Below are 13,540 nucleotides of genomic sequence, written 5' to 3'. Positions count from 1 at the left end.
GCTGCTGTGCAGGATGCAGGTCAGGAGGTCTGGTCTGCTTGGAGCTGGGGCCTCCCGGTCCCAGAGGTAGTCCTACTCCCCTCGATGCGGCCGGGGGACTAGAGAAGGAATAATATGGGGCCAGCTGCGGATACTGTTGCCCAGGCAGGGACTGAGGGGAGGAAGCAAGGAGGTGACCAGGGAAGGGACTTCCACAGAGTGGGGTTCCCAGAGCCGGAGCTGGGACCACCCTGGAAGTGGGAGTTGAGGGTGGGGCAGGGCCCAGCTGGGACTGAGCATTTTTGAATAAGCAAAGTTTGCTGAATACCCAGCTCCTCTTTCTCAACGCTTCCTCCCCATGAAAATGAGGTGCAAGTGAGGCAATCACACACCTCACCCCCCACACATGACTCTCCCCTCTTGGACCTCTAGGCCTGGCTGACACCTGGGAGCCCCGCTGACCAGCCACCCTCACACACAGCCGGCTGAGCAGCCCTTGGCCACCAGACTTGGAGAGGCTCTCCTACCAGGCCCCCTCCTCTGACCTGCGCCCAGAGCCTGGGTGAGGACGCCTGAGGCAGGAGGCTGCTCGCGGAGGCCTCAGCTGTGGTCACTTGCTCTGGGTTCCTGCAGGGCCTCTACGCTGCCCCAGCCCCGGGAGCTCAGTCCGGGCCCAGCTCAGCCAGCCCACTTCCTCTTGCTTAATCTGATTTGCTTATCACCCTTGCTAATTCAACTGGGGGAGCAGGGAGCTCTGCCCAGGACTTCCTTCCCTCTCAGGGCCTGGTTTGCTGTCCCAGGTTCTGCCATGAGCCTTAGTGCCAGCCCCTGATGAATGTGGGATCCCCACTCAGCCCCTGAAACCGTCTCTGCTGGCCAGCCTGGGCCAGGGCAGGGGGATGGGGGCTAGTGGGGCTGGAGCTAAGGGGACTCCCAGCACTAAAATTACCTCTAGGAGAGCAGTTCTAAGACTTGGGATGGAGCCTGGAGCAAGCAAGGCCTGGCTGAGCCTGTGGAAGCAGCTTGGGAATCCTCCAGCTTCTTTGCCCTTTGCCCTCATCCTCCCCACCCTCCCTCCAAATCCTGCTGCCCCCTTCTCTCTCCTCCCAGCCCTCTAGCCAAGGGCCCCTCTGGTGTCCCCGTAGTTTTGGTTCCCTCCTGGGCTCAGGTTCCCTGTTTGAATAGATTTTGCAAGGGAAATCCCTGCCCCTTCTCAAAGCCCCTGCACCTGTCACCTGCAGCCACCTCTGGCCCTGCACCCCCGTCCCTCCCTCTGATCTGCCCTGCAGCCATCAGCCTTCTCTTCACTTTGGGCCTGGAAAGACAACCCCTTCCCTCTCCCTTGGGCCGAGGGGGGAGGGGGAGCCGGGGAGAGACAGGTTTGGGGGTGACACAGGAAAACAGGGAGTTCAGGATCTTTTACTCGAATCCTTCCATTCTCTGGCTCTGAAGATGGAGGCCATGGAGCCACAGAATAAATCCTCACCCATCTTTACCCACTGATGGCACTGCCTGGAGCAAGTTCTTGAGGACCCCCTGTAGCTTCCCCGGGACCTGTGTTTTTCTGCCCACATCCTGCCGGGCAGCCCTTAGAATGCAGGGGGTTCACACAGCGAGGGAAGCTGGGAAAACCTCCATCAAAGGGCTTTTTTTCTTTTAAAAACACACTGAGGTCTTTTCAAAAATGTGTATTGACAAAGAAAAATACTGTGTAAATAATGGTAGAATGGATATGGAGAAAGCAGGAGGTCACTGCGAATACCCAGTTTGGGAAATGTGCTCCTGGCCTGAGCTGAGCAGAGGGCCCCAGGCAATCTGCCAATCTCTCCCCATCCCGGCTCCTTCCAGGGCAGAAGGTGGAAGGGTGACGATGCCCCCTGCTGGGCACACTGAAAAGCTCGTGCCTCCTGGGGTAAGGCTGGGGATCAAGGGAAGACAGATCCCCAGTGAAGTCGCGGGAGGGTGTGTCAGCTGTGAGACACCCACACTGGAGAGTTTGGCATGTGTGAGCTCTGGGCCATACAAGTCACTGGGAACGTACCGTCAGCGCATTGCTGCCTCCCAGGGAGATGGGGGTGGCCCAAAGCCTCGGAGGCTCACTGGGCAGCTTGTGTGAGGACCTTGTGCTTTGGCTTCCCAATCTGTTCACCAGAGAAGTTTAGTGGTGGAAGTTGAACTCAGATCTTCGGGTGACCCAGTTACCAGCCAACAAGAGAGTCAGATTGGGTGGGTTTCTTAGCCGATGCCACGGCTTCCCTGATGAAGCAGTTGGGGTTCGGGAGCCCTGAGGCCTGTTGTGCATCTTGGGCCAATGGCTAGCTTAGTTTTGGAATGAGGAGGGCTGCTGTTACATCCTCTGGGGTCTGTTTCTCAGTCTGACACAGGAGCCAAATTCACTGCTCTATGAACCCAGTCACCCACTAGCTGGTTTACCTTGTGATACTTAACCTTCCTGTGCATCAACATCCTGACCTGTAAAATGGAAATAACTATGTTTCAAGGGATGTTGTAAGAACTAAATACTATAATGAACATAAAGTACTTAATACAATGCCTACGCATGAGCTTTGTAGTGGTAGTAGTAGCAGCAGCCACTGGCGGGAGCAATGCAATTTCTTATTACGTCCTCCTCAGTATATAAGCTATTCTTTCCATAACAAATACCTTCACTGACTTGCTTTTTGTGTCCCCCCCCCCCCCCCCCCCCCCGCCAGCAGTTTGTGTGGGTCAGGGCTGGACCCACCTTCCCAGGGCAGGCCGAGTTAGGGGTGCTTCTGGTTGTAGACTTGAAGCAGGCTGTCCCCCAGATGATCAGAACTCAAGAAGTTGAGTGCCATCCTCCCACCACCACAGCCCCCACAGCTGATGAGGCAGAGGAAAGAGCAGGAGCTGTCCATCAGTCTGTCTGTATGTCCAGCTGTGGCTCCAGATCCAGCCACCCTCTACACACTGAGAGTTGAGTGCGAATGGAGGAACAAGGCTGGATAGCAGGTGCCGAGGTTCTAATTCCTCAGGTAGGGGAGGAGAGGCAATCGAGAGTTTTCCGTAGAAGCCCAGGAGGGAGGTGTTGTCTGGCCTCCCAAACTAACCCTTTCTAGAATCATAGAGGGAAACATCTGGGACTTAGAGGTGGAAAAGATCCGGCCCCACGTGTGTTTCCTTTGAAGTGTCATTTCGGACCAAACTTACTTGGAGATGTAGCTGAGTGAATACTGGATTGTTCTCAAGAAACCCAGATTTTCATCTCGAACAGAGGAAAGGTTTTTGCTGTGTGATCGAGGCAAGTTACCTGAGCTCTCTGTTAGCTTTTGATCGTTCCTAAGATTCCTTCCAGCTCTAAAAATCTCTCTTTTTCCAATCAGAAGGGTCAACCTTGTGGCGTTTATCTCCCACCTTTCCTCTGGGAGGTGACAAACCTAGAGATAGGAGCTGCAGATGGCAGGAAAGGACTGCCCCTCCCGCAGCAGGGTGCTCTTAGACACAGCCCGCCTCTTCCCTGCCTCTGCGTCTCCGTCTGTGAAACGAACCCGCTTTCCTAAGTGTGATGAAAGTGAGACGATGTCCTTCTCCAGGCGGGCCTGGTGCCTTGCACATAAGGAAGGCCCTCAGGAAGATTGATTGTTTGCTTCTGTCCTTATTCCTGTCCTTGCCCATCTTTTTATCAGGACCCGGGCAAAGCCACAGGGATCAAGCCCCTCAACGTTGTGGATAACAGGCAGTCAGTGAGAACAGGGGATGTGTTGGGAGACACACTCAGGATCACAAAACCCCCTAACGTGCTGGAGTCACAGCCTGAACCTCAAAGGTGAAATGAACTTGGCTTAACGGAGAGATCTGGGCTTGGCTCCAAGGCACCGACTGTGCAAGGACAGGGTGGGGAAGTGGTGGCTTAGCAGAAGCAAGTGTGAATAAAACTGAGGGTTTTTGCTGACAGCCAGCTCCGTATGAGTCAAATGAAAAGGCTGCCAGAAAAGCGGACAGACTCTGAGGCTGCTGAATTGAAGTCGAACACTGAGCCCAGTGACTCTCCATCTTGATATCAACCAGAATCACCTGGGGAGCTCTGGTAACACTGTGTGTCCTTGCTGTGGCCAGACCCTCTGAATCAGGACCTGGGATGGGTGAGGGGGAAGAGGAGGAGGAAGGTGAAGAATTTGTATTTCTAATGTTTGACCATTGGTTCCAACGTGCAGCCAGAGCTCCAGAACCAAGGAAGACGCAGTCACATTCTCATTCCTGTCCTGTCAGACCATGTGTCATGTACTCGGGGACTTCCATTTGGTTGCTTTATCATGGAGAAACGAACAGCGGGAGGGCATTTGGTGGAGGACAGCCAGGATGTAGGATGCACACAACACTCCGTGAGGACTGGTGGAGGGAACCATGGCTCAGAAGACTCAGGTGGCCAGGAGGTCTACCTTCAGATGGATGAGACTTGCTCTCCTGGGTCCCCAAGGTTAGAATCTTAGGTGACTTAGGTGACTGTCTTAGCTCAGGTTTCTCATGAAGCATTATGAGGAAAAGGTTTTCTTGCAGAACGTTTACTGGGAGGCACTCTCAGAAGCAACATGGCATCGAGGAAGTGAAGGAGTCAGGATTGAGCAGAGGAATGCATCGATCAGTGATGCAGTCACAGCAAAGGACGCCTCCACAGGGCACTCTGGAGTGCAGATTATCCCTAGGAAGAGCTCATGGCTTTGGGGCAATAGTTCCTCCTACTCGCCGTCCTGTAAGATCCCCGGAGAAAACAGTCAGTAGAATTCTGGAGGAGCTGTTTCCACACAAAGCCAACTTCCCCTACGAAGCATGGAGGGCTAAGCCATGTCCAGGGGGCACTGCTGCGGTTGCTGTGGACACCGCCCAGGTCCTGCACCTGCGACCAAGAAACTTAACCCCAAGTTGCCAGGAGTGCTGGAGGCCGGGGGCTCACAGCTCAATCTCGCCCTGAGCACTTCCGAAGGGAGCTGCCTGGCCCGGCTTCCTGAGCAGGGACCATCTGCCTGGCCAATGTGGGGACGCCAAGGTCCAGCCCTCTTGCCTCAGTGGGGCCAGGTCTGAAGCGTCATCCCAACTCCAGAGGCCCCTGTGGAGGCGTCCTTTGCTGTGACCGCATCACTGATCAATGCATTCCGCATTCCTCTGCTCCATGCTGACTCCCCACCACTGCAGCCCGTCTTGGTGTCACTGGTTGTTCAGCATTCTCCCCGCCCCATTACCCAGTCTAGAGTCCCTTTACTTCAGTTTGCACCTCTGCTGGTCTAGGTGGCTTCCCTGGTGGCATTCCTGAGGGGTCTGAGTGCCCAATCACCAGGCCCTTCTCAAACCAGGCTTCTGAATTTGTCTGCTTACTATAAACACTGGGCAAGGGAGTACCAAGACACACCCAGGTGCCTCACCCGCGTGCCAAACATATTCTTTCCTAACCCTACTGTGTAGCAGCAGCCCTATCGTTTCTAAAGGACCAGGGTCACCTATCCCTGCCAGGAAGTGACTCCTTTCTTTGCCTGCTGGTCTCTTGGCACAAGGAGTCTGAAGGATGAAAAGCAGCCACACTGAACATTTATGGGATCCTGGTTCTGTCCCCCGCTGGAAGTGTTCCGCCTCTGGGGCCCAGATTCTCTAAACCACAGAGCCTGGAACTGTAGGAACGGGAACCACAAAACCCACCCCTTCCCCAAGGGTCACCGGGAGTGATGGTGAGTGAGGTTATTACTCCCTCTACCCCTTGTTCCCTAGACCTCTGTATTTTAGCTGTTGAGCCGGGGCCCAGATTATAGCTATTGGATAGAGTGCATACTTCATGCCGGAGCACACTGTACTAAAGTGGTGCTTCAGCTGCACCTTTGAAAGGCGGTTCTTTTACTCTATCAGCTCTATTCACCAGTGGGCAGCAAAGTCTGTGATGTGCCCGGACGATTATATGACCACTCTTTCGCTAGGAAGTGGGACTCTCGATCTGATGCAACGTTATGTGAGATCCTAGGTCCGTCAGTGAATCAAAACACTCTTTAAGCCCTTGGAGAGTGGTGCTGGTTGAGGCCTTTAGCAAGAATGTATGCCCATTCAAGTCAAGATGGGTCTCCAACCCTTCCAGAGTACCTACCTGATAGGTTGTTGTGAGACAAGTGAGCGTAAGTGCTGAGTATGGTACCTAGCACATTAGGGCGTGGGTGTTGCTGCTGTTATCATTGGTCAGAGCTTTCCAAGGCTGCCGTAGGGAGCAGACAAGGTACACGATCATGGAGGGCCTTTTTTACCTGGGCTCCTTAGGGATGTCGTTCTAGGGCCCATTGGAGTATTTACACAAGATGACCTTCTGGGCCCTTTCTGTCCCCACCCTGCCTTGATGCTCTGATTTCTCTCCCTCTCCTCCCTTAGTGGGGGAAGAGGCACTTAGGGAAGCATATTCACCTTCAGGCCACTAGGGGGCCATTTAGTTGCCTGCAGCAAGAATACACTAATGGTTTCTTAATGGCTCAAGCACCAGGGAGATCAGGCTCAATTATATCTGAAAGCAATTTGAGTTCTGGGGTAAAAGACACTATGTAAATCCAGATAATAAATAGGGCTTATTGATAGGTTAAAGAATCTGGCACTGTTTAGTTTGGAGAAAAATAGGCTGAGAGGAATTGAATAAGTGCTTCTCAAGTATGCTTATTCTTTAGTATAGAAAAGAATGGCATGCTGTTTTCCGCTCCACTGAGAACCAAGCAAGAAGAAAGAAGTTTAATTTGCAACAGAAGAAATACCGGGTGAATTCAAGGAGGAGGCTTTGGGTTGGCCTTACCTGGAATCTTTCCGAATTAATTTACCTTGTATAGTTGGGATGATCGGTCCTGCCAGGAAAGCCAGAGGGCAGGGGAGAGGAGAGGACAACATCCGGAGGCAATTCAGGGATTTTGACTTAGCAACCCCCTGTGGCTGACCTGGGAGCAGGATGGGAAGGAGCGGTTGTCTTTCCCCCATCGGCCCAACAGAAGACAATACACACTCCAAACCTCCAATGTTCTTGAAATTTCTCAGAAAGTGAAAAGGCAGGCTATTCTGGAAATAGCATCCAGTTGGCCACTGTTAGTGGCAGGCTCACAGCTGGGCCTCAGGAATGGGAGTGAGGGGCCAGGTTATAGGCCTTTGGCTCCCTCGGCCATCAGCACACTCAGTTCCGGCAGCCACCTGACTTCTGTGTGTAATTGGTCAGAACTGTCCAAGGGCTAAGAAGCGGCCTCGGGGAGCAGGCAAGGTCCACCATCACAGAGAATCTCTCCGGGACGCTGAAGAGCGCTCCATAGGACGTTGTGCAGGAGGTTCTAGGGTCCATGGGGGTATTTACAAAAGATGGTCTTTGGGGCCCTTTCGGTCCCCACCCTGCCTTGATTCTCTGATTTCTCTCACTAGGCCTTCCCCTAGTGCGGGCAGGACAGCAGTGTTGCGAAGGGGATTCCTCATCATGGGGCATCGAGTCTGGATACCGTAGGTCTCCTGTGGAGGGTGAGGGAAATGGGAAAGGCGAGAGGGTCCTGCCCCACAGCGTCAGAAGCGAAAAGTCAGGCTCGCATCTGCAGGGGCAGAAGTTGGGAGGAAGCTGTTCACCCACAGAAGCCCATCACGACCACAGTCCTCTCCCCACACAGGCACAGTCTCCCACACCCAGGTGGTCCCTACATCCGGTTCTGGGAACATAGGAAGTAGAACTCAAGGAGGAGGGACCTAGAAATTCTGGAAAGTCTTGTAGAGAGAGAATAGGAAGAAGAGAAGGCAGGAGCGAGGAGGGCAGAAGGAGGGGGAAAGCATCTGCTGAGGAGTCCGAGCTGGGAGAGGGATCGTCAGAATCGACCAGAGGACAAACCTCACAGGGGAACGGGGTGGGGTTGGGGGCGAGGGCACAAACGCCCATGCTCTGCGGCCTGGAGAGGATGCGAGGTGGGAAAAGCTCTTGGAGCCGCCCCACGGGTTCAGTGCAGCCCCTTGACCTGGGGTCGGAAGCCCCCGAAAGCGGGATGACACCTGTTGCGAACTTTGGCACTAAGATGGAAGGCGAGCCTGGAAAACGAGCCCAGCACGTGGTCCTGGCCCGGGAGCTCTGGGCACCCTGACTGGGGCCCTAAGAGGACAAGGAATCGGATGGATTTCAGCGAAGCCCCGGAGCCCCGGCGGGACGGGAAAGGGGGTGGGGCCGGCGGGGAAGGGGCGCGACCTGCCGGGAGCTCGGCGCGCGCGCGGGGCCGGTCCTTGTCTGCCGGCGCGGGGCGTGGGCCAGAGTCGCTGGGTGTAAAGGGGTCTGGAAGGCCACGTGGAGCGGGGCGCGGGGCGCGAGCCGAGAGCACGCGCGTGCTATCACCCCCACTCCGGGGTACACTGAGGCCTGCGGCCCAAGCTGGTGCTGCTGTTCCTCCTCGGGACCGTCAGCAGCGAGGAGAGTCGCCAGAGTTGACAGCTCCGCGCTCCGCCCGCCCCTCCCCGCCCCTTTCCTGTCCGCTCTCCTCCCCGCAGGACGCGGGTCCCCCTTTAAAGCAGCACCGGAGCCCCCCCCCCCCCCCCTCACGGGCGGCGGGCGCGGGGCTGCGGCGACGCTGCCCCTTTAAGACCAGCCTCCTTTAACCCTCTCGCGCCCGGGCGCCCGGCGGGCTCGCGGCGCCGACAGAAGCCCGCCTCCCGCGGCGCTTCCGGACCCCGGCGTCGCCCCTTTAAGAGCAGCCCCCCGCGGCGCTCCCGCCCCGGTCCCGGCGCGTTAGGCGGGGGAGCCGGGCTGGAGCAGCACGGTCGGCGCGGCCACTGGAGACCGAGCGGCCGGCGGCCAGGCAGACGGTGGCGGCGGCGGATGGGGACGCGGAGCCGGGCGGCTGCGGCGGCTGTGGCTGTGGCGGCGGCGGGGAAGCAGCTGACGGGCCGGCGGCGGCGGCGGCGCTGGCGGCGGTGACTGGCCCAGGCCCCGGCGGCGGCAGCGACGCGGTGGCAGGCTGCGGGCGGGCGGTGTGAGGAGCGCGGAGCGGCCGGGAACCGGGGCGCCCCCGCCCCCTGTCCTCCAGGCCGCCAGGCCCCCGCCCGCCGGGGCCGTGGAGCGCCGCGCCAGAGGCCGGGGCCCCCCCATGAAGGAGCGCGACGCGGCCCCGTCCGAGCGGGGCAAGCCGGCCACCTACACCGGGGACAAGAAGGCGAAGATGGCGGCCAAGACCAACAAGAAGTGGGTCCGGCTCGCCACCGTGTTCGCCTACGTGCTCTCCGTGTCGCTGGCAGCCATCGTGCTGGCCGTCTACTACAGCCTCATCTGGCAGCCGGTGGGCGCCGGGACCTCGGGGGGAGCCGCCGGCCCGCCCCCCGGCGGCTCCAACGCCACCGGCCAGTCCGGGACCTCGGGGGCGGCCGCGGGGCCCAACGCCACCGGGTCGTCCCGCCGCGAGGCGCCGCGCGACGCGCCCCCGCTGCAGGCGGCCGGGCCCCCGCCGCCCGAGCCCCCCGCCGACAGCCCCCTGGCCGGGCCGCCGGAGCGGGCGCGGGGGCCGGAGGAGGACGAGGAGGAAGCGGCGGCGCCCGGGAGCCGATGAAGTCCTCGCACCTGGGCGGCGGGGAGCCGTCCTCCCCGAGCCTGGACGCCGGACTTTGCAGCAGGACGGAGAGCCCGCGGGAGGGACCCTCGCGGAGCGAACGCCCCCTTCCCCGACGATCGCCGAGTGGTGGGGCGAGTGGCCTGCAGCCCGATCTTCCGCGGAGGGACCACGATCGGTCTGGGACTCGGGGGTTCGGTCTTCCCAGGACTGTGCGGCGGCGCGGGGTCTGTGAGCCATAAAGGGGGGCGGGGGGGGGGGGGATTCCAGCACCGAACCCTTCTGCGCCGCTTGCAGTGGTGCATCCTTCGTGCAGGGGTGACTCGGGCTTTCCCCCCAGACTCAGGGGAAAGAGGGGGCTGTACGGGCTCTTAAATAAGCTGAAGCTGTCGGCAGGAGGGAGGGCACCAAAAAAGCAGGGGAGCTCAGGTACGTCAACCTAGTTGCAGTGGCCACAAATGCATTTAATTTATAGATCCCTGTATATAGTTGTTGACATACGCACCAGAAGTTGTAATTACATAGTATTCTATCTATTCTCCCACACCCTGGGTAGCTGATGGGGTCAGGCAAGGGCTATTTGCTGGGCCCCAGAGTGCAGCCAGCCACAGGGCACAAACTGTTTTTTCCATCATCCACTCTTTCCCTCTTACTTCAGAAATAGGTTTAGGACACAAAAGCGTATCATCATTCTTCGGCTTGCCGAAAGGACAGTGGAAACCCTGAGGAGAAGTAGAAGCAGTTTAGGGAGGGTGGGGAGTGTGCTGATCTCCTCCTCTTCCCACCCTAGTGCCCCCACCCAGGAGGTTTCCGGTGGCACCCTAAGTATCTGGATGTGGGCCAGGAAAGAAGGAAGGGAAAGAGCGATGCCTGCGTGCCTCAGTCTTTGGCCTTCTCACAGTTTTTTAGGAAGAGCGAGCTTTTGTAAGTAGAGTGACTCACAAGTGTTTGTGTTATCCCCCTCCTTAAAATCTTGTCTTGGTCCCGTAATCATCCCAGCCTTCCCTCTGTCCTGAGCTCGTAGTGACAATTTAGCCCAGCGATTAGGATGAAATTTGTTGTGAAATCAGAGCTTTGAACACACCCTCTGGTGCAAAAGATGGGCTTAAAGCTCAGGATTGTGCTTTGGTAGCCAGTTCATAGACGAGCGGTGGCAAGGTTAAATGGGCTTGTCTTTACCTCGCCTGATAAACTCCTGTGCTTTTTCTGAGATGAGAAACATCAAGGGGAATGACACTTGGCAGAGCTCTGGGGCAGCAAGAATTATACATCCTCAATTAGGATTCCATTTCCTTCTGCCACTTGCACTAAAAGGCAATTGAGTGTGGGTATGACAAGATACCAAACCCCTTAATGTTTCCTTTTTGGGAAATGAGGCACCTTTTTTAAAAAGGGACAAATTTAGCCACCTGAGCCCTGAAACAGTTTGTCTCTCCAGTTTTCTGGCCTACACTCTAGTTAGCTCTGATCCAAGGACGCACAGCCTTGCTTTAAGCCATGTCCTGTTGTGGGCAAGAAAACTGCCGCTGAGCTGTCATAGCCTGGGGGCAGGCTGGTAGCACCCCCAAGGTGTCTTGCTGGAGGAGATTTCTGAGCAGCTGACTTGACTTTGGTCATTAGAAAGCCTCTGAGGCCTTTTAAATTTTTGGTGGGGACCTATGGGGGAGAAACATAAAATGCCACTTTATAACTTCAATAATAGCCTGTACTTTATATTTATTGTGTGAATTTTTAGTCCTATATTTTAATAATTTATAAATCGATCTCTTATTCCAAGAATTCTTTGAACTTGCAGGAGAACATCTGGGAGTCCAACCCCCCTGTCCCCATCCTGACCCCTGCATTCTGGACTGTTGGATCCACTCTGGGATGGATCAGAGTCTAGAGAGACCACTCACAGTCCCAACTGCTGGCCTCCTGACTCTAAAGCCTTCACTGGAACTGGGACATTAGTTCCAGCCCTAGCTGTGAACATGACCAGAGACATTATTTATAATTCAGCCATTTAAGATATACCTGTACTCAAAAAAGTCTTGTATATTTTTTAAAAGTTTTATTTTTCAGGTGAACAAAAATACATTCTAAGAACTCTACGTAAGCCTGTGTAAGTTGTTTCTGTTTTCGAATTTCTTGAGGAAGGAGTAGAAGTTGGAAGAGGAAATGGTCTGAGATGTGGTGGATGGGTGATGGTAAATAGCTGTCGGAGGAAAAAACAATTGCCCTAATGTTCTCTGCCCAATGGCTTGACTGAATTGATTAGTCAAGGGTGGCAAGATCCATCTTAGTTGGGAAGCAATGATGGGGTTGGCAGAACAGTGATATCTAGCTTTAAAAGGTTGGGGGGGGAAAAAAGTTCTGCTTTTATAGGACTCTGAACAGATGCCTAGCTGAAGAAGCTAAGGGATCAGCCACCATGCATATTAAGAATTAATGCAAATATTGAGCTGGCTGAGAGCTGAGGTGAGGATAAGCCGCATGATAACATCACTCTTCTCAGCTTTAAACAAACCATTGGCCCCTAGATAGTTCAGGAAATGCTAACACCGGGAAAGATACGCTGAGGAGGCTGCAGTGGTTGGTCAGGGCTTTGTCTAAACTCTAAATGGAGGAGGCGAGGGAGCCAAATGCTGGGAGAACTTTAGACTGCTTCAGAGGTGAGGCTTTTTCTCCCCCTAAAGCAAACAATAAACGACATGTGGGTGAAGAGCACAAAACTAAGGGATTAGTTATGCCGCAAAATACATGGCAAGCAATTGAGCTCGGCTCATTATTAGACGGCGCTGCCCAGTACACAACCAAAAGCCCGTGTTGGTGGGGCCCCCTGGGGCCCGCACTTCTACAGAGCTGTTGGGGGGTGGCTGCTGCTCTTTTACATCACCTTGTAGTCTGCAGGGGAGCGGGGAAAAGTCCGCCCTTCTTTTATTTCCCTCTTCAGCCTACACAATGGCTTTCTGTGAGAGGGCTTGGTAAGGCAGAGCCGAAGGGGCGGGGAAGCGTTTTGTGGTTCCAGGCAGGCTCCCTTTCCGTGGATGGTGACACGGCTTTTGCTGCTGCACCGGCTTCCCACGGTGGGCCGTGCCGCAGGGTGTGTGGCAGGGGCCTGCTGGCTGATGGGATGGGCACCGTTCCACCAGAACAGGACCCAATTGGTGGGGGGCAGTGGTCTCAATAGTTTTATTTTCAAGGGTGAGACATTATCTGCAAAATTGTCCAACAGCTTTTGAGTCAGAAAGTAGAGATTTGTGCAAAGGCAGTTCCTTTCCTTCAACTAACTGCTTTGTACCTGCACCACGAGGATAATTTCTCGACGTTTGCTTATATTAGAAGTTACTGCCGTGCGCTTATTCCCTGACAGCCTGAGTTGGAAGGAAGAGATAGATAATCCTCTTTTGAAAGACGTTTTGGAGGGTGAGGGGCCAGGAGTTTGCTAAGCCAGTTACACTGAGTTTGTGTGAGTATCATTTCTCTCCCCCAGGGATGCTGAAGTACACAAGTGTTTCTCTGAAGTTTTAAGCAGAAGAAATATTTTTCTTCCTAAGCTCTAGATTTCTGCACAGTATGAGACCATTTTCTGTCTACCTTGTTTTTCAGTTTTCACTAGGGAATGCTAAGATACTGTGTTCTTCAGCTGAGTATTTATATCCTGTTTTGAAATGCTGAGTGGAGAGCATCTACTTGTTTCTACATGTTTCTTCAAGGGGAACTGAAAGGTCAGCTCCTAAGCTTTAGGGCTACCACAGCTATTTAAAAGGGGGTAATAATTGTCCTCCCCTTCCTGTTTGCAGAGAATAGAGGTACTTCTGGAATCGCAATTGCATTAACAAAAGGGTTACAGCTGGAGGGGCTTTGTGTGTGTGTGTGTGTGTGTGTGTGTGTGTGTGTGTGTGTGTGTGTTGTGTTTTGGTCTCTCTGGGCTGAGAGAGGGACTTGGCTCATTTCTCAGGACCAGCACTAAGCTCAGTGCCTGGCACAGTCGTAGGTGCTCTGAGTTTGTTGCTCACCTGGTTAATCACTGTGTT

General features: G+C 55.0%; 1 protein-coding gene across 4 annotated transcripts; it reads left to right on the top strand.

Annotated features, from left to right (window-relative positions):
• The first annotated feature begins 8,612 nt into the window (after positions 1 to 8,612).
• INAFM2 (InaF motif containing 2) lies at positions 8,613 to 11,614 on the top strand. 4 transcript variants are annotated; one of them, XM_054716356.1, is made up of 3 exons: positions 8,613 to 9,748; positions 10,312 to 10,445; positions 11,317 to 11,614. In XM_054716356.1, exon 1 carries the CDS (start codon positions 9,066 to 9,068, stop codon positions 9,519 to 9,521), a length of 456 nt encoding a protein of 151 aa, XP_054572331.1. In that variant the 5' UTR covers positions 8,613 to 9,065; the 3' UTR covers positions 9,522 to 9,748; positions 10,312 to 10,445; positions 11,317 to 11,614. The 4 variants fall into 4 exon arrangements, 3 of the variants coding, with proteins under 3 accessions (XP_054572331.1, XP_054572332.1, XP_054572330.1); XM_054716357.1 differs by lacking the exon at positions 10,312 to 10,445; XM_054716355.1 differs by having other exon boundaries at positions 10,312 to 11,614.
• Positions 11,615 to 13,540: the final 1,926 nt, after the last annotated feature.

Source organism: Eptesicus fuscus, chromosome 5 (genome assembly GCF_027574615.1).
Source record: "Eptesicus fuscus isolate TK198812 chromosome 5, DD_ASM_mEF_20220401, whole genome shotgun sequence".
NCBI classification, from domain to species: domain Eukaryota; kingdom Metazoa; phylum Chordata; class Mammalia; order Chiroptera; family Vespertilionidae; genus Eptesicus; species Eptesicus fuscus.
The sequence above is the reverse complement of the archived record's forward strand: the minus strand, read 5'-3'. Positions and strand labels throughout refer to the sequence as shown.